General features: G+C 43.0%; 1 protein-coding gene across 11 annotated transcripts in view; it reads right to left on the bottom strand.

Annotated features, from left to right (window-relative positions):
• Positions 1–15,210, bottom strand: part of si:dkey-205h23.2 (CUGBP Elav-like family member 4) — a 150,392-nt gene that overhangs the window by 23,142 nt on the left and 112,040 nt on the right. For 4 of the 11 annotated variants that reach the window (XR_005074525.1, XM_037094588.1, XM_037094585.1 and 1 more), the window contains 6 exons: positions 13,270–13,349; positions 4,223–4,396; positions 3,147–3,294; positions 1,650–1,799; positions 750–812; positions 74–154 (listed from right to left, as the gene is read on the bottom strand). Coding sequence is in view for 10 of the 11 variants with exons in the window: in XM_037094588.1 (XP_036950483.1) it covers positions 74–154; positions 750–812; positions 1,650–1,799; positions 3,147–3,294; positions 4,223–4,396; positions 13,270–13,349 (696 nt within the window). In the remaining variant the exon portion in view is untranslated. The remainder of the gene's footprint in view (positions 1–73; positions 155–749; positions 813–1,649; positions 1,800–3,146; positions 3,295–4,222; positions 4,397–13,269; positions 13,350–15,210) is intronic. The other 7 variants (XM_037094593.1, XM_037094591.1, XM_037094592.1 and 4 more) reach the window with 5 other exon arrangements.

The raw sequence follows: 15,210 nt of genomic DNA, 5'->3' as shown, positions 1-15,210 counted from the left end.
GCGCAGCTACATTAGAATGGAACATGGCAATTATCACCTTTTATCTTGGGTGGGCGCGCTTGCTCGCTCTTACCTTCCCTCTGTTGCTGGGGAATGATGGTTGGTTGCTGGGGGAACGCTTGGCTGATTGGCGCATAGGCGGCAGGGTAGGCTGCTGTTGCAAAGGGAGAACCAGAGTGGAATTTTTCACATCTCCATTTTCATATTTGACACAACAAAACTCAAATCATTATTCCATTGTTCATTTGCGTCCTCTAGACATTGCATAAATAAATTGCATTATGACTGGGAGCCCGGGCTCATTTGGCTGCAGATCACTACACAAAGAGTATGGCAAAAAAAGGGGAGTGGAGTGCGGGTCGACTCGGCAGACACACAAAAGAAAGAGAGGGAGACTTACACCGTGTTAACGAGAGCTGATGTCAGGCAGAGAGCAGTGGTTGTGCGAGGTCTATGTCATCTCTCATGTAGGAGGCTATGGCAGGTTCAGATCCTCAGTTCTCGGTGTGCGTTTGGAAATAAGATTTTTTTTTTGTGTGTGTGTGTGTGGGTGTATAATCAAGTCAACTGAAAATCCCTTTTGCAATCCTAATGTAAAGTAGCCTAATCCGGGAGGAAATTGGCTGGTCCGGCTATCTCTACCTGTCATAGTGTCCACTGGTGTGACAAACAGAGCGGGAGAGAGGGAGAGAGGGAAAGGGACAGATGGAGGAAGTGAGAGAGTACAGGAGGTAGGAGAGACGGATCACCTGCGTAGTGTTGGACGCCAGCATAAGCCTGTTGGAGAGGGTCGGTCACCGTTGGACTCTGTGCTGCAGAGAGACGAGAGCAGAGACAGAGAAAGGGGGTGTGACAAACGGGAAAAAATGAGAGCGAAAGAGACAGAGAGGATGGAGAATGGTCAAGACAGACGCAGAGGGAAAGAGAATGTTAAAGAGCACGACAGAAAATTGGCTTAGTTGGAGAGAACCATCAGGGGGTAAGATCACACAGGGAGTGGGAGATATTTGGGTTGTCATATCTCAGTTCTTCAAAATGCCTGTTCGCCCCAGATGTTTGCATCAAATATTAACAACATGCCAAACAAACCACTTTGTAGTTCATTACAATTGCAGCTGCCTCTGCATAATGCAGAAACGGGGAGTGTGTGTGTGTGTGTGTGTGTGTGTGTGTGTGTCTGTCAATTCTTCAGGAATCAGACCCAGACAACATTAAGAAGCTGAGGACGGGCTGAGACACATCAAATTAACCATAATGGACTGATGGATGAACTGATGGATTCATCATGATACAAGGGCTGGCTGCTCAGAAATCTGCCAAAGACACTGTTGATTGACCCTCAAGTCTTAAACGCTTCAGTTCAAATCAGATGTAATGAGGGTGTGAAGTGAAATAGGACTCTTGTCAACTTTTAAGCTGTCCCAGCAGGGGTATAATTCAACGTGTCACGACTGACATGTTGAAGTTGCACTGTGGCAAGTAGGTGATGTTCTTTTTCGGGTCGAGCACAACACTGGAATAATCAAACATTCATAAATCACGATAGACGCAGCTAATCCGACGTATCGAGATCAAAGCAACGGAGTCGTGACAGTCGATGCTACATAGATATTTCTCATGTTTCTTTATGGAAACCTCCATTGGCTCACCTGGGTATGGATGAATACCATTGGTGTAGATGGGCTCAGAAGTGGGCTGCCCGTTGCTCTGAGGCGGGAGGGCACTGAATCCGTTGACTCCAATAGGGGCGGCTATGCTGGGCACGGCTGTGGCAGAGATGCCCGGGGGTGTGCTGGTGCCTGCATATAGAAACAAGAGTCATTATGGAAACATCAGGGGGCTTGCTTCACACGCCGCACGCTCAAAAATAGAGGGTACGAGAGAGCTGTATTTTGTCACTTTCTCGCGAATGTGCTACAAATGTATGACAGGCACGTAATGGGCCCTCATGAGCAAAAATGTGTACCCTTTGACCCACGATGGAGGCTATTTTGGTACAATTTGATACCAATTCTGTCCAAACTAATGGTTACAGTCACAAAAATCAGTCAAGGTGGCATGCTGGTTATACGGTGTGAGGGTGGTGAAGGGGCAAAAGCACTCATCCATGTCTGTAATAGAACATAATAAAGGTAGCACTCTGATTTTCTGAATATTTCTTATACTCTTGTAAAAAGGTATATTTTTGTGAGTCTACCTGGCGTACATGACTGTGTGTTTGAAGGTAAAAACTTCCAGAAAAGCTTCCACAATGTTCAGTATATTGTTTGCAGGGCCCCGGGCCTCTTCTTCTAACCGCCGGTCCTCCTTGCGCTGACACTCCAAGTCCGTCACCTTGTCAGTGCCCTTTTGTACTGATGGATTTTTATTATTTGTCTAATCCAGGTGAAGGACATTTAAGTCATGTAGGATTATGTTTGATAGGCATTGCCTGGTATATGTAGGACTTGTGGATTACAAATGCCAGGTACAGCGTCAAGCCACTTTATTTAATACATTTGCAATGACCCTGCCTTCAGGCGGCCTGCCTACTTAGTGTCGAGCCATCAAAGCTCCTCATGACAAGGGCCAGAAAGATAGTTCAGACTGGGGTTCAGGATTATCTCACACAAATCTTTGCTCTTATATTGTATAAGCCAAGGACTCTGCATCCAAAGTCATCGGATTGGCTGTGTTCCCAGAAAACACACACTGTCACAGAGACACAGAGGGAGAGAGCAACAGACAGAGAGAGAGAGAGAGAGAGAGAGAGAGAGAGAGAGAGATAATGAGAGGGAGGAGGAGAGAGAGAGGGACTATAATGTGGCTGCCAATGAGTGTCAAGGAATGCTGTACATCTTCTCCAATCATGCCTCACTCAATATACGACTCCTGCTTCTGTTAATTCAACACTGGCGATGTCTGCTTCTTCAGAAAATTGAGCCCACATCTTAAAAAATGTAACAAGGGCAAAGGCAGAGAGGCCTTGAATGAATTCATTACTACTGCTTCTATAATTCTTGCTAATGACGAAAATGTTCCAGGGCAGCAGTGAGAAATGGAGAGAGAAGCCCCGCATGTGTGGGATCGCGGTTGCATGTGCCTCTCTTGCTCTTGCACCTGTGCCAGTTAGCGTGTTGCCCGCGTGTGCCCATTAGCGTATATACCTGAGGACGGTGTCATGGGAGTAGCCACCAGGCCGTTGACATTGAAAGCTGCCATTTGCTGCATTTGCGCGGCTGCGATGGCTGCCATGGGGTTCAGGTAGGACCCTTGTGTTGCTGCCATCAGGGCTGCTTGCTGTTGCATCATCTGCTGTTGGATTAAAGAGCAGTGGGGAGAGAGGCGAATGGCGGGAGGGGATGGAGGGAAGGACAGAAAAGGAAAAAGGAGGGTGAAATAGCCGCAGGACCAGAGTATGTTTACTCTCACATCTCTGTTTGCTTGGCCCATGCCTTGTTCTTGAACAGAGTGGTCTGTGTTGCCCTGCAGCGTTGCTTCCCGGATTCTGTAACACCACTCTGGCCTTGTGCTCATTACACTGACACAATATAAAGGCTATGTGGTGAGATGAGTTTTCGCAAGCCGGAGACAGACTATGTTTATCTGTATGGATGTATACGTGTGAGAGAAAGAAAGGGGGCTGCGTGCAGAGTTGGTGGAGAGATTGTGCGTGAGTGGGCGCTTCTCACCTGTCAGGGTGAGTTGTTAGCTACTGTGTGAGTGTAAAATCTCACACACTCCTAACCCAGGCTGTGACTTTCATGTGTGAATCTGAAATAGGAGGTGGGGGAGAAGGGGTAGTGGGCGAGGGGAATGTGGGTTCTTGGTAATGACTTGCTCCTCTTTCTGAGAGTAAAGGTATATGTAAATAGATGAGATGTTAAAGTGGAGAGCGCAGGTTGGCAGTTTAAACTCACAGTTAGTGAAGTCAGGAAATGTGGGAATGGAAAGTGAAAAATGAAATGGGTGCTTACAACTGTATGAAAGTAAAACAGTGTAACGCTGAGCATACATGATAAGCAGCTTCCCTGGACAAATGAAGGGATAAAAAGACACAATGCAAAAAAGAAGCAGTGCAGCATTTCCTCTAAAGCCTCTGCAAATTCGGACTCTAACAGCAATTTAAAAGCGTGAATCACTTAAGGAGTCGTTTGCCGGGAGTGTCGCATGCCTAGTGGGAGAGATAGTGAGTTCAAACCTCAAATCACAACAGTTTTTTCGTTTCTTTTTTAAAGCTCACCGTCTCCTCCCCCGCCGGGCTGAGACTTACAGCATGAGAGTAGGCGCCATAGGCCCCAAACTGGATGGTCATAGGACTGAAGATGCCGAGCTGGCCCGCCATCTGGTGCATCCTGCGCAGGGTCCTCTCTTTATCGGTGTCTGCAAACTTGACCACCAGACTGGACGAGGCACCCTGCGGAGACATGTGCATTTACAAGGTTAGTAAAACATAACTAAACTTCCACATTTATGCAAAGTTTTGAGGACAGAGCCATTTTCTTTCAGTTTCTTCTCTTATTATTCATATGGACACTTTGCAGTGTGTTATCGCAGTTTTTAATGTCTGTCTGGAGATTAGCTAAAGCAAATAAACATTAAAATAACAAAGAATAACCCAGCGAGTGGAAAAATAATTTCAGGCACACAGTTTCAACAAAGTAGGACAACTAATAATACCAACTTTTCTTAATGATACAGTTCAGCATTCAACAGCATTTTGCAGATTGCACCTGCCACTTCAGATGGACGGCCAGCTAAACTGGACTGAACTAAGAGATATATACTGTAACATATTCTGTAAATACAACAGTGTGGAAAGCTCCCAATTTCCTAGAGCTAAGACAAAAGTCAAAGTAGTGATCTCCTCAATACTAATTCCACTGAGTGGCTTATATATGTGATGCTTTAACAGGAAGTGTGCAGCTATATTAACATATCGAACACTATCAATCTGACCATAACCTACATATAAGCCATTTAGAAACAAGGTTACTGGATGCGTGCATTACATTAGCATCTTTTATTGTGCGGCTGAAAATAGCTTCCTCACAATGTGTGTGTTTCCCTCGGGAAATGACCTACAACAACGTGTTGGATCCATAATAAAAAGATGTAGAGCTGATCTGCACCAGTGTATCGACCTCCTTTTGATAAAAAAAGAATACCAAGTTTGAGTACACTACCAGAGCAGGAGAATCAGTGGTCAGTATTGCTGTCATCTGATGTCCAGTATACACAACATTACAGCCTTCAAGACTTAATATCTCTATAAGTGAATGTTCACCTCTTATGACTGCAGTCATTTAGCTGTCAGCGTTAAATGGAAGAGAATAGTGAGTGATATTTGCTTTTGTGAACTTTCCAACTCCACTGTATACACTGGGAGTGAACTGTGATCCTAACCAGATCCCACAGGAGTCCCAGTCCCCCACTGGTGAAGCTCCACTGAATACAGCACTGGGTAATTAGGTCTGACAAAAGCCTTCGGCATGTGGAGGGCGAAGTATTGACTAATGGCTTTGCCTTATGGCAGATATAGTTCCGTATTGATGTCTGCGCTCCTGAGTTTGCATCCAATTAAATCATTTGAGAGACAGAGTCCAGAGTCAGTTCCTCATTTGACATCCAAGCAAGGAGAGAGAGAGAGAGTGTGTGAGTGAGAGACGGAGAGATAGATACAGAGAGAGAGGGGCTCAGGAGGCTGCCAGGCAGAGAAAGCAGCCGCAGACACTGTCAAGAGGACCAGGCTCCTATTTAATTACAGGCAATGCATGCTGGGAAAGAGCACGGAGCACCACCAGGACAGAAGGACACAGGCAGCCAGGGGGCAGTCAGGATATGATTAGTACGATCATAAAAGCAAAGACATGGGGAGAAAAGGACTCCATAATCACAACTTGGATTCATCTTTCACAAAATGTCTCATCCTGACAGGGTCGGTACAAATTCAGGCTTTGATTTAGATTTCCACATTTTCTTTGGTTGTAGGAATCTAAAGATGTGGGAGAACTACAGCGAACACAGAAAAACTCGAGGCTGACGGGTGTGAGTGAAAGTACATACACCTGTTTATTTGTGCACGATTTTATGTTACTCTCTGTAAGAGAAATTGAAGTCAACAAAGCCAGACCAAGCTGCTCTACAGGTCCAAGTTTAAGCTCGAGTGCTGCCTACAGGTGGCACATTACTAAAGCAGAGCTATCCAAACAGAAAATCATAGAAACAAACAAACAAAAGTATGCCCCGTGAAGCTGAATATTGCAACTGCACAGTGAGAGAGTGTAAAATTCAGCCACTGAACAAACACAGTCCCAGCCTTGCTGTCGTGCAGTCTTACTTCATGCTATTTTGTAGTAATTCATACAAAATGTGTGTCCTATTTTTGTAAGTGCTTCATGAAATTTTAAACAGGAACAGCTAAGGGATAGTGCCATTGAGAGGGCAGTTTGCCAGAGTAGTCTCGTGCCTGGTGCATTTGTTAGTCATGGCTGCTGCAACAAACATTACATAATATTTAATATCCTGCCAAAACCTGACCTGTTTTGTTGATTTTTTTCTACATTACATTAACATCAGTCACCATTTTCTAAAGCCTTATTCTTCCCTCAGCTGTTGTTTTTGTCCTTTATTTCCCCCTTTTTCCTTCGAAATATGCAAAACAAAAACAAAAAAAGGAAAAGAAATAAGCTCCTGTTCAGAGTTTTTGCAAGTAAGCTTTCGGACTAACCCATGTGAAAAGTGTCGAACAAACCTTCTATTAACACAACTGGGAGAGTGTGTTGGCTGTAGATAAGTGTGAGAAAGAGGCTGGGGAATGAAGGAAGGCATCAGCCTGGACCCCAGGGACAGTATGTCTCAGATGGGATCCTATCAGAGCCAGCCAGCACCCCACCTCAGGCCAGAGGAGACCCATCTGGTGTTTCTCCCTCGATGCCATTTCAATTAGTTAAATCAATACTCCGACGTGGCGGCGTTAACGGCGCAGTTCTTCCCTTTCTAATTTAATTTCATCCCACCTCCAGACCTTTTCCAGTTCTTTCTCAACTTTGTGGGCCAGTCGACAGGACTGGGCTGTTGGATTTAATGAGACTGGAGCTGAGCAAACATCTTCCTCCAGCGTTGTTTCACAAGCCTGCCTGCAGCATGGGGGCCTGGCATTTAGATCACATTCATTTTCTGCTTTGTGTATCTGTGTATTCTTACATTCATTTAAAACCTCAAGAAGAACACGCATTGTGAGCATTGGGACCATGAAAGCCTGAGGCTGCCTAGACTCACTGCACCATGACTCAAGAGCCTGGCCTGGTCTGGCTTCTCCCAGCAGAGTGCTCTGCTGTAGACGACAACACGGGAGGAGACCCAGTCTGCCATGTCTACACTGAACAGACTTGGCAGCAGCACTAAAGCACTACAACAGCCTCTGCAGGTGTTGTCAGCACTGCCACTCATGTCAAAGCTGAGAATTTCTGACTTTCATAACATGAAAGCCAAAATATCCCCTCTAAAATAAATAAAAAAAACCCCGAATCTTCTCTTATCCTCACCCCTGAACAGGAGAATTTCATATCCTCACATCTCAAGCATCTCATCTATTCTGACTAGATCCAAGGCGTAAGCGAGGAAAGATTTGAGTGTGATCCCCCTCACAGATCAAGAGTTTCTATCCACATATAGAAAGAGTAATATGTGGCCAGGTAATGAAGGAACAGGTGGCAGCAGACAACAGGCGCTGGATGCAAAACAGTCACTCCTCACTGGTAGCAGAAAATCACAAGCTGACAAACAAACAGAATAATAACCTCCACCGGCATGACTCCCATACCTGGAGAGAAAATGAATTTGCTGAATTTGATAAGGGCCAACAGGGAGCCTTCACTTTTGACAGGTACAACTAAGGAATTTGTCACGGGTTCAGAAACTAATCTAATTCCTTGAACAACACACTTGACTTGTGAAAATCTCCCATATTGGATTTTGTATAGGCCGCGAAAATGTGTAGATGGGAAAATACACATCGGTAATTGAGGGATTAGAACTCAACTACACCAGTGAAATGGCATTATGCTTTTATCTCTGCATTACTGTGATACAAAGACACTGGCGTTAAGTGCGTACCAACAGGTAAACAGACACTCATCTTCTATCCTCGACAGAGGCTTATAGCAGTATAATTTAACAGCACGCTCATTGAAGGGAAAACTGTCATTTCGAAAAAGCATATTATTGATTAACAACAAACGGGATGAGAACCTTCTTTCTCCCCCATTCAGCAAATATGTAACTGCTACTTTTAAATGACAAATGAAACTTTCATAGTTGTTTCAGGTTTCTGCAGACTTACAGACTCTAAAGGTGCTAATCAAAAAAAAAAATCTGTAAGAAATTAATTGAATACACCATAACAAGTTTGTTTGGTAATTGGATGAACCCCCTGTGGGCTTCGTATTCAACTTTCTGAACCTTGCTACATCTCTGCTAGCCTCATGGGAGGACTGTCTCTCATTAGCACTGGATGATGCTGTCTTGGTCCAGCCCTGCTGTCCACCACATACTGCTGCAGCTGCCGAGCACACTGCATCAAGCCAAAAGACACAGAGGACGAAATACTGTCATTCACAACGGCATTTGCACTTGGTGCATTTACTGAATTTTTTGACATTTTCGCTTTCTAAGGAGCACAAAAACACTCCATGAAGTATGTCAGCTGCAAGCCTGCAGAGATTCTACAGAAGATTCACGCGGCGTCTGATGAATTTGTGCATTACTATGACAATGCTCTCTGGCTTGGTCTTATCGCTCATTAATCCAGAACTATAGTATCACACACATGCACGCTCTTGTCCCTGCCAACACCGGCGAGCTCCACAGACCCTGTCAGCCATGCTGTGACACCGAACATGACAATGTCTGCAATTTGCCGGGTGTTGTCTGCCTGCCCCCGGTCCTGCCATTTGAAGTTTTGCCACCTGTGCCTCTGTAGCCTTACTGTAATTCAACAACTGAACCAGTGAGAGTGCCTGTTCTGTGCCCAATCGCCTTTTAAGTTAATTTTGGAACAACCTGCGATCTGTAATAAACATCAATTAAAGCTATGACCCGATCTATCAGCGCATGCCCTTCGGTGGCATCCCTTGCCCTTAAGCTTCATTAAAGCCTTTCATTTTGGGCCAGCATATTTTGGTGCACGTATTATTTATGGCATGAGCGTGTGTGCCAGGTAACACAGATGCTGTAGAGAGAACATTAAGAGGGAGAGAGAGACGGAGAGGGAGTGAGAGACAACTCTTTGTTCAAGGTTCATCCAGACCTCACAGCTGGCAGCAGGCAGTGAGCAGAGCAGCCCACTCTTGAATCCTGCCTCCTGTTAGTCTGTTGTTGACGACATGTGGCAGTGATATTATCCAAATTAACTGCATCCCCCATTGGTACCAAAGCCTTAGTTGGGTACTAATGGCCACCTTGCCTATTAATCTGAGAGGAAGTTGGATTTGGGGAGAGGAGGATAACAGGTGCACGGATAGAGGGAGAGAGATATGGATAATATAGATTATTAATGAACTTTTTGGATGGCTTTCAATATGCCCAAGGTCTGTTTGAGGCTCCATATGTTGCGTTGGACAGTTCATCCGTAGCAGACCTCAGGTGGCTCAGTGGCTCAACTAAATGCAACTGTGCCAGGGCTTCAGCATGACAAACATACACAAAGTGTGCAAAAGTGGTCCGCATGAGCCAAATGTTGATTTGAACAAGGAAGCAAAAAAAAAAAAACAGCCCCAGAGGAGTCCAATTATGTAAATCTCCTGGATGTAAACATATTCTGTTGATTGAGTCAACAAGATCTTTTGAGTAGAAGGTAAATATCTTGATTATAATCAAATTTCAGTAAGAGGCCTGCCATGATTCTGCATGATCAGTGTGCAGCATGATTATTCTTTGGCTCCCGGCCCACTTGTTTTTGACCCTCGCGGTCTACAAGCCAAAAAGTTTGGTCTCCACTGAGCACAACAACAACCACACACAAAGTTAAACTGACTCCACCACTTATTTCCCTCCCTCACTACTTCAATGTAATGCAATATGAGGCGGCATCAAAAAGATGTGTAAATTACATCTGGCTTCCAGGACACTATCTGGCTGCCAGGAAGCGTCCGTAAATATTTATTGCGGAACATCAGTGAAGTGTGTGAAGGTGCGGATGTCTGCCAGAGAGAGCGTGTGCTCATGTGTGTGTCCAGCTGTGCAGTACTCAACACACTCACACAGCACTGGCAGGGAGGCGCTTCGTAATTCATCATTTCTTTTACTTAAGCCTTTCTGGTGGCCTTGTTCGAGACTGAAAGAAGCATATTCAGTACGTAATTAACTGCAGCTTGACAAGAGTTACAGGTTTGATGGCCTCATTCTTCAACCAAACAAATCAGCACCAACTAATGCATCTCATAAGCACTGTATTTCAAGCTAGACCAACACATTTACCTACAGTACTCTCTGCAGTTCTATCTTACTGCAAACTATATTCCATCCGCTCAAAAGACGCACATTTAAATGTACATTATTGTGTAGTGCAATACAGTCGGTTGCCGAAAGTCATTTTCTGGCATTGCATGTGAACCCTCGTCCTGTGGTTCTGTGTAATGGTCAGTATCGTCAGCGGCGTCCCGTGTCTGCAAAAAGAGCGAAGTGATTCCTATGCAGTCTGAATTACAACTGCAGCGCGCAGCAGTGGTATTACAGCTTAACACTATTCCACAACATATCAAGATAAATATCCATGCCTCGGGTAGGTGATGCCCAGGCTATGAAGAATAAATGTAGAAAAGCTAAAAGTTAATGGGAGGCTGATAAACTGCAAGTGTCTCACAATATCACGAAGGACTTAATGCTGAAATATCGGCATGCAGTTAAGGAAGCAAATGTGGCTTATTAATCTGACCTCATTTTGAAGATCCATCCTAACTCTAGGGTGCTTTTCAATATTATTGACTTACTTGTTAACCTCCCTTCTAGTCACTGTAATGAGGCCTCCCTTGATAAGTGTTTTCAAGCGTTTTAAATGTTTAATATTCTTTAACAAAAAGTAGCCCCCTGACAGGGGCCAAACTGTCACTGCTAATAATTCGGCTGCAATTAGTTGTTTTTCAGTCATTTTCTCTCTGTGATTCTGGAAGGAGTATGTCATGTGTATGAAGCCTGTTCCTTGTCCCCACAATGTAAGAATCTTATCTATTATCTATAGCAAAGGGGACCACTGGCTTTGTTTATTTTTTAAACATGCAGTTGGTCTCAGAAAAAGGTTTTTACCCACTTCTACTCTTCCTTTAGAACATATTTACAGCAATATCTTCCTGTCATCCTCAGCCTCAGTAGAGTTGAGATTCTGGGTTTTCAGTCCAGTTTAATTTTTTGACACGTGCAGTATTCTTCCATGTTTCTACTTGGACATATCTAGACAAATAAGATTCACTGTTATGCTGATGACACACATATTATATGTAGATAATACAACCTGTCGAGTCATTTCTCACACAGTTACTGAACAGCATATAAAGTGTCAAAAGTTAATTACACCAATTCTGGAATAATCTTTGTGTGCCGACTACCACAATTAAATTGCTCCACCATGAAGATGACACACTGTCTCCCAATGTAAAGCCACTAATTTCACACTAATTTCAGTTTTCAGGAACAGGTGAAGAGTGCTGTTCAAACTATTAACTTTTCACAGAGGACTATTTCCCCATGCAATGAGAAACTTTTCAATCTACAAGCAATCAGAAAATAGTCATCCATGCTTCAGATTGCTCTGGTTTACAACGAGGCTCAAAAATTCTGTCTTGCTCTTGTCTGTTATTTGCACAAAAGTATCCTGTCTTACACTCAACTGTATCATTTGTATCAGAGAGATTTTTACCCATTATTCTTGAAGCTGCATCCCATAATTCTTCTGGCTGGATTATGAACGACCTGCCTAACACATACACACATCAAATCATTACAGGACTCCTCCAAGCTAATGTTATGTGGTTGCAATTAAATCAATTGTTCAACTTTTATTCTTTCGGTTGTTATTTTACTTTTGTTTCTCCTTCTCATAGTTTTTAAATATTTATTTTCAGAAGTTGGTGGACCAATCCAGGACTGAAAGGGCTGTGAATATTGACCCTTCAGTCTGCAGTTGGCCAGAAAAAGTTATCCAACGGGATGCCGTGTTTCTTCAGGACATGTAAGTGATGCGATTGTTGAAATGCACAGATATACACATCTCATTATCTTAAGGCTCTCTGTGAGTTTGTTTTGATGTGTTGCTCAGTTATACAAATGTTCAGTATTCCACAGCTTCAGTTTCAACCTTACCACACCAACAGAATCATATTTACATATGCAGCCAACGTATCTCTCAAAGACACATTCAAGGATTCTAGTGCAGTGTACAGTCATCATTTCTTTATAAGACTGAACGCAAACATTCTCTGTCTGTCTGCCGTAAAGGAAGTCTCGCTAGCGGGAGAGCGAAATGGATATTGAGTGAAAAGACAGATACAAAGTATGCAGCTGTGCACTGTAAGGTAGTGGATGCTGACTGTGGGAATCTTTTGTGTGCAAGAACACACAGTGAGAATGTACGTGAGACTGTGGACCTTTGATGTGGTTTGAAAGGAGTTGCTGAGGTGACTGTGTGTATATATATATATATATATATATATATATATATATATATATATATATATATATATATATATATATATATATATATATATATATATATATATATATATATATATATATATATATATAATTGTATTGACATGCTATGGACATAAATGGAGATAAGAAAACAAGATAGGTGTATAGACAGGAAGATATCCTAGTATTTTGTGTAAGAGTGTGTGTGTATGTGTGTGTGTTACTGTCTTAAATGTATGAGATTTTTTCCAGAGACAAACACATTCAGCACTGAATTTTAAAAGGAAGCATACACCCTCCAGTGGGCATGTGCCTGTGAAATAGAAAACTTTAAAAGAAGACTTGGTCAGTGTTTGCCCTGTTGGCAGGGCAGAAAAGCTGAATCCAAAACTCTGCCAACCTTTGTTGTAAACTTTATCCAAGTCTACCTCAAACATTCGAGAAAAAAAGTGGACCACAGGCAACGCAAGTGGCATGAATAAACACCCAAGTGGCATCGCATCCCTTGCAAAACTTTCTCTAAAACCCCATTGAGAGGAAAAAGAATAGTTTGCCACTGCATTGAAATAAAGTGGACACCAAAGTTAATTCTGTGTTACTTACAGGCATAGTCTGTCCACCGTGTAAGCTGTTGATGGCGGCCTGCGCTTCTGCGTGGCTGGAGAACTTGACAAAGGCGCAGCCTGTATACACAGAAAACAAGAGAAACAGAAGGGAGGGGCACAGCGTCAGGGAAATGGCCTTGAATATGGGGGGAAAACACCATTCATTACCATTGTTTTCATGTTATCTGGTTTGTAAATATATTCTGCCATTTGTGTGTTCAGCGCATAACTCTGAATAAATCAGTCTAATTGTAGTGAAGGCATTAGCTGCGTGGAACATCCTGTCCCTCGCCCATTTCTAATTCCACCCCCTCCACTTTGGAGCATAGAGCCAAGGCATTTACTATCCTGACTTGTTTGTGATTATTAATCTGTTTAATATTTACACATTGTGATTTGTGTGCAGTCACTCATAAAAGAGATTATGATGACAAAGGCATAGTATTATAATCTGCCTATCTAACCGAATCTTTGCTCGCATATAATTTCAGATGGGAGGGGGGAAGCTTTGCTCAAGGGGCATTCAAATCATCTTAAATCTGTTGTGTAGTTAATGCACAAAAGGAAAAGTCAACATAAAAAGTTGGCCGGAAGACAAGGGAACGGCTGTTGGCAGCAGTGTTCTGGAGCCTCATTGCATTAACATTTCAAATGATGTTAAAAATGATTTAAGTAGATAATAATAATGAGCAATATGTTTTTTTGGAAGGTTACATATCCTAATCACATGGTTAAATAGTGCACCAGTGTGTAGGTAAGGACAGACACTAAACCACTAAAACATAAAGAGAAAGCTAGTGGACTGAAATACAGTGGAACTGAAATGTGGTAATTTTCCAAAAGCCATTAAATTAAACAGGAGCTATTTCTCTAAGCTTTATGGTCGTCATAGACTGCACAAGGTATTCTGTTATGTCCTATTCTTATCCTTGCCTTCAGGTAGCTCATGTGTTAAGTCAAGAGATACCTAATTAACAAACTCATGGATTAATTCTGCCCCTTTTCATTAATCGAGTAGCACCAGTGTCTTAGAACCAGGCAGGATTTTCCTGAGTTCAAATCCCTGCTTTCTTGAGAACCACTGACACCTATTCAAACACAGTCACATGTGTTTATGTACATTTCACTCAATATTCTCAAAGGACTCACAGTGATTCATTGAAAAAACAATCACTGATTGATAGGCTCGGGAGACGTTCAGTGTCTGGCGTTGACCCAATCACATCTACATCTCAGGAGTCAGCTCTGCTTCCCAGACAAACAAATTATTAACAATACCCTGACAAAACCAAAAACCATTAAATGGAGGGTCACGCAGTATGTGCACAATCGATGGAGTACACTTTCCACCTTTACCTTAGGCTTTTCATTCACATTCCAGCCACACAATAAAAGGGTGAGCAGCTGAAACTACTCGTGCAGAAATGAGAGTAGTAAAGGCCATGTGTTTTCTGTACTGTCAAATGTGCTCAAAGCTGTATAGATCTACAGAGGCAAACAGATAAGTCAAAGAAGACTTTGATTCTGTCACATCACTCTAGCACCCTTTTACATCACTTGAACACCCCTCCGGGAAGAAGCGGGGAAAGGTTTTCATTTGTCCAGCTCAAATGTATTGGCCTACTGTGTGCCATTTGACTGCGACTTTGTCTTTGAAGGAGCAAACACATTTAACCTTTGTAGCTGAAATAATAAAGGGGCAGTTTGGTCTTGCAAAGGCATTTTGGTTTTGTAAGGCAACATAACTTGCTGTCGGTTCCTTAACGAGGCTATCAGATATCGTGCCAGAATCCTGGCGGCCCCAGCAGCTCAACCCAACCAGACAGACACTCAAAGCTACAGGGTTTGGCATACACTATCAGTGGCAAAGTCATGTCAAACATACAGTGTCCTCCAATCACCCCCCACCTCCCAAAAAAAAAAAAAAAAGAAAAAAACA

Source organism: Acanthopagrus latus, chromosome 4 (assembly GCF_904848185.1).
Source record: "Acanthopagrus latus isolate v.2019 chromosome 4, fAcaLat1.1, whole genome shotgun sequence".
Taxonomy (NCBI): domain Eukaryota; kingdom Metazoa; phylum Chordata; class Actinopteri; order Spariformes; family Sparidae; genus Acanthopagrus; species Acanthopagrus latus.
The sequence above is the reverse complement of the archived record's forward strand: the minus strand, read 5'-3'. Positions and strand labels throughout refer to the sequence as shown.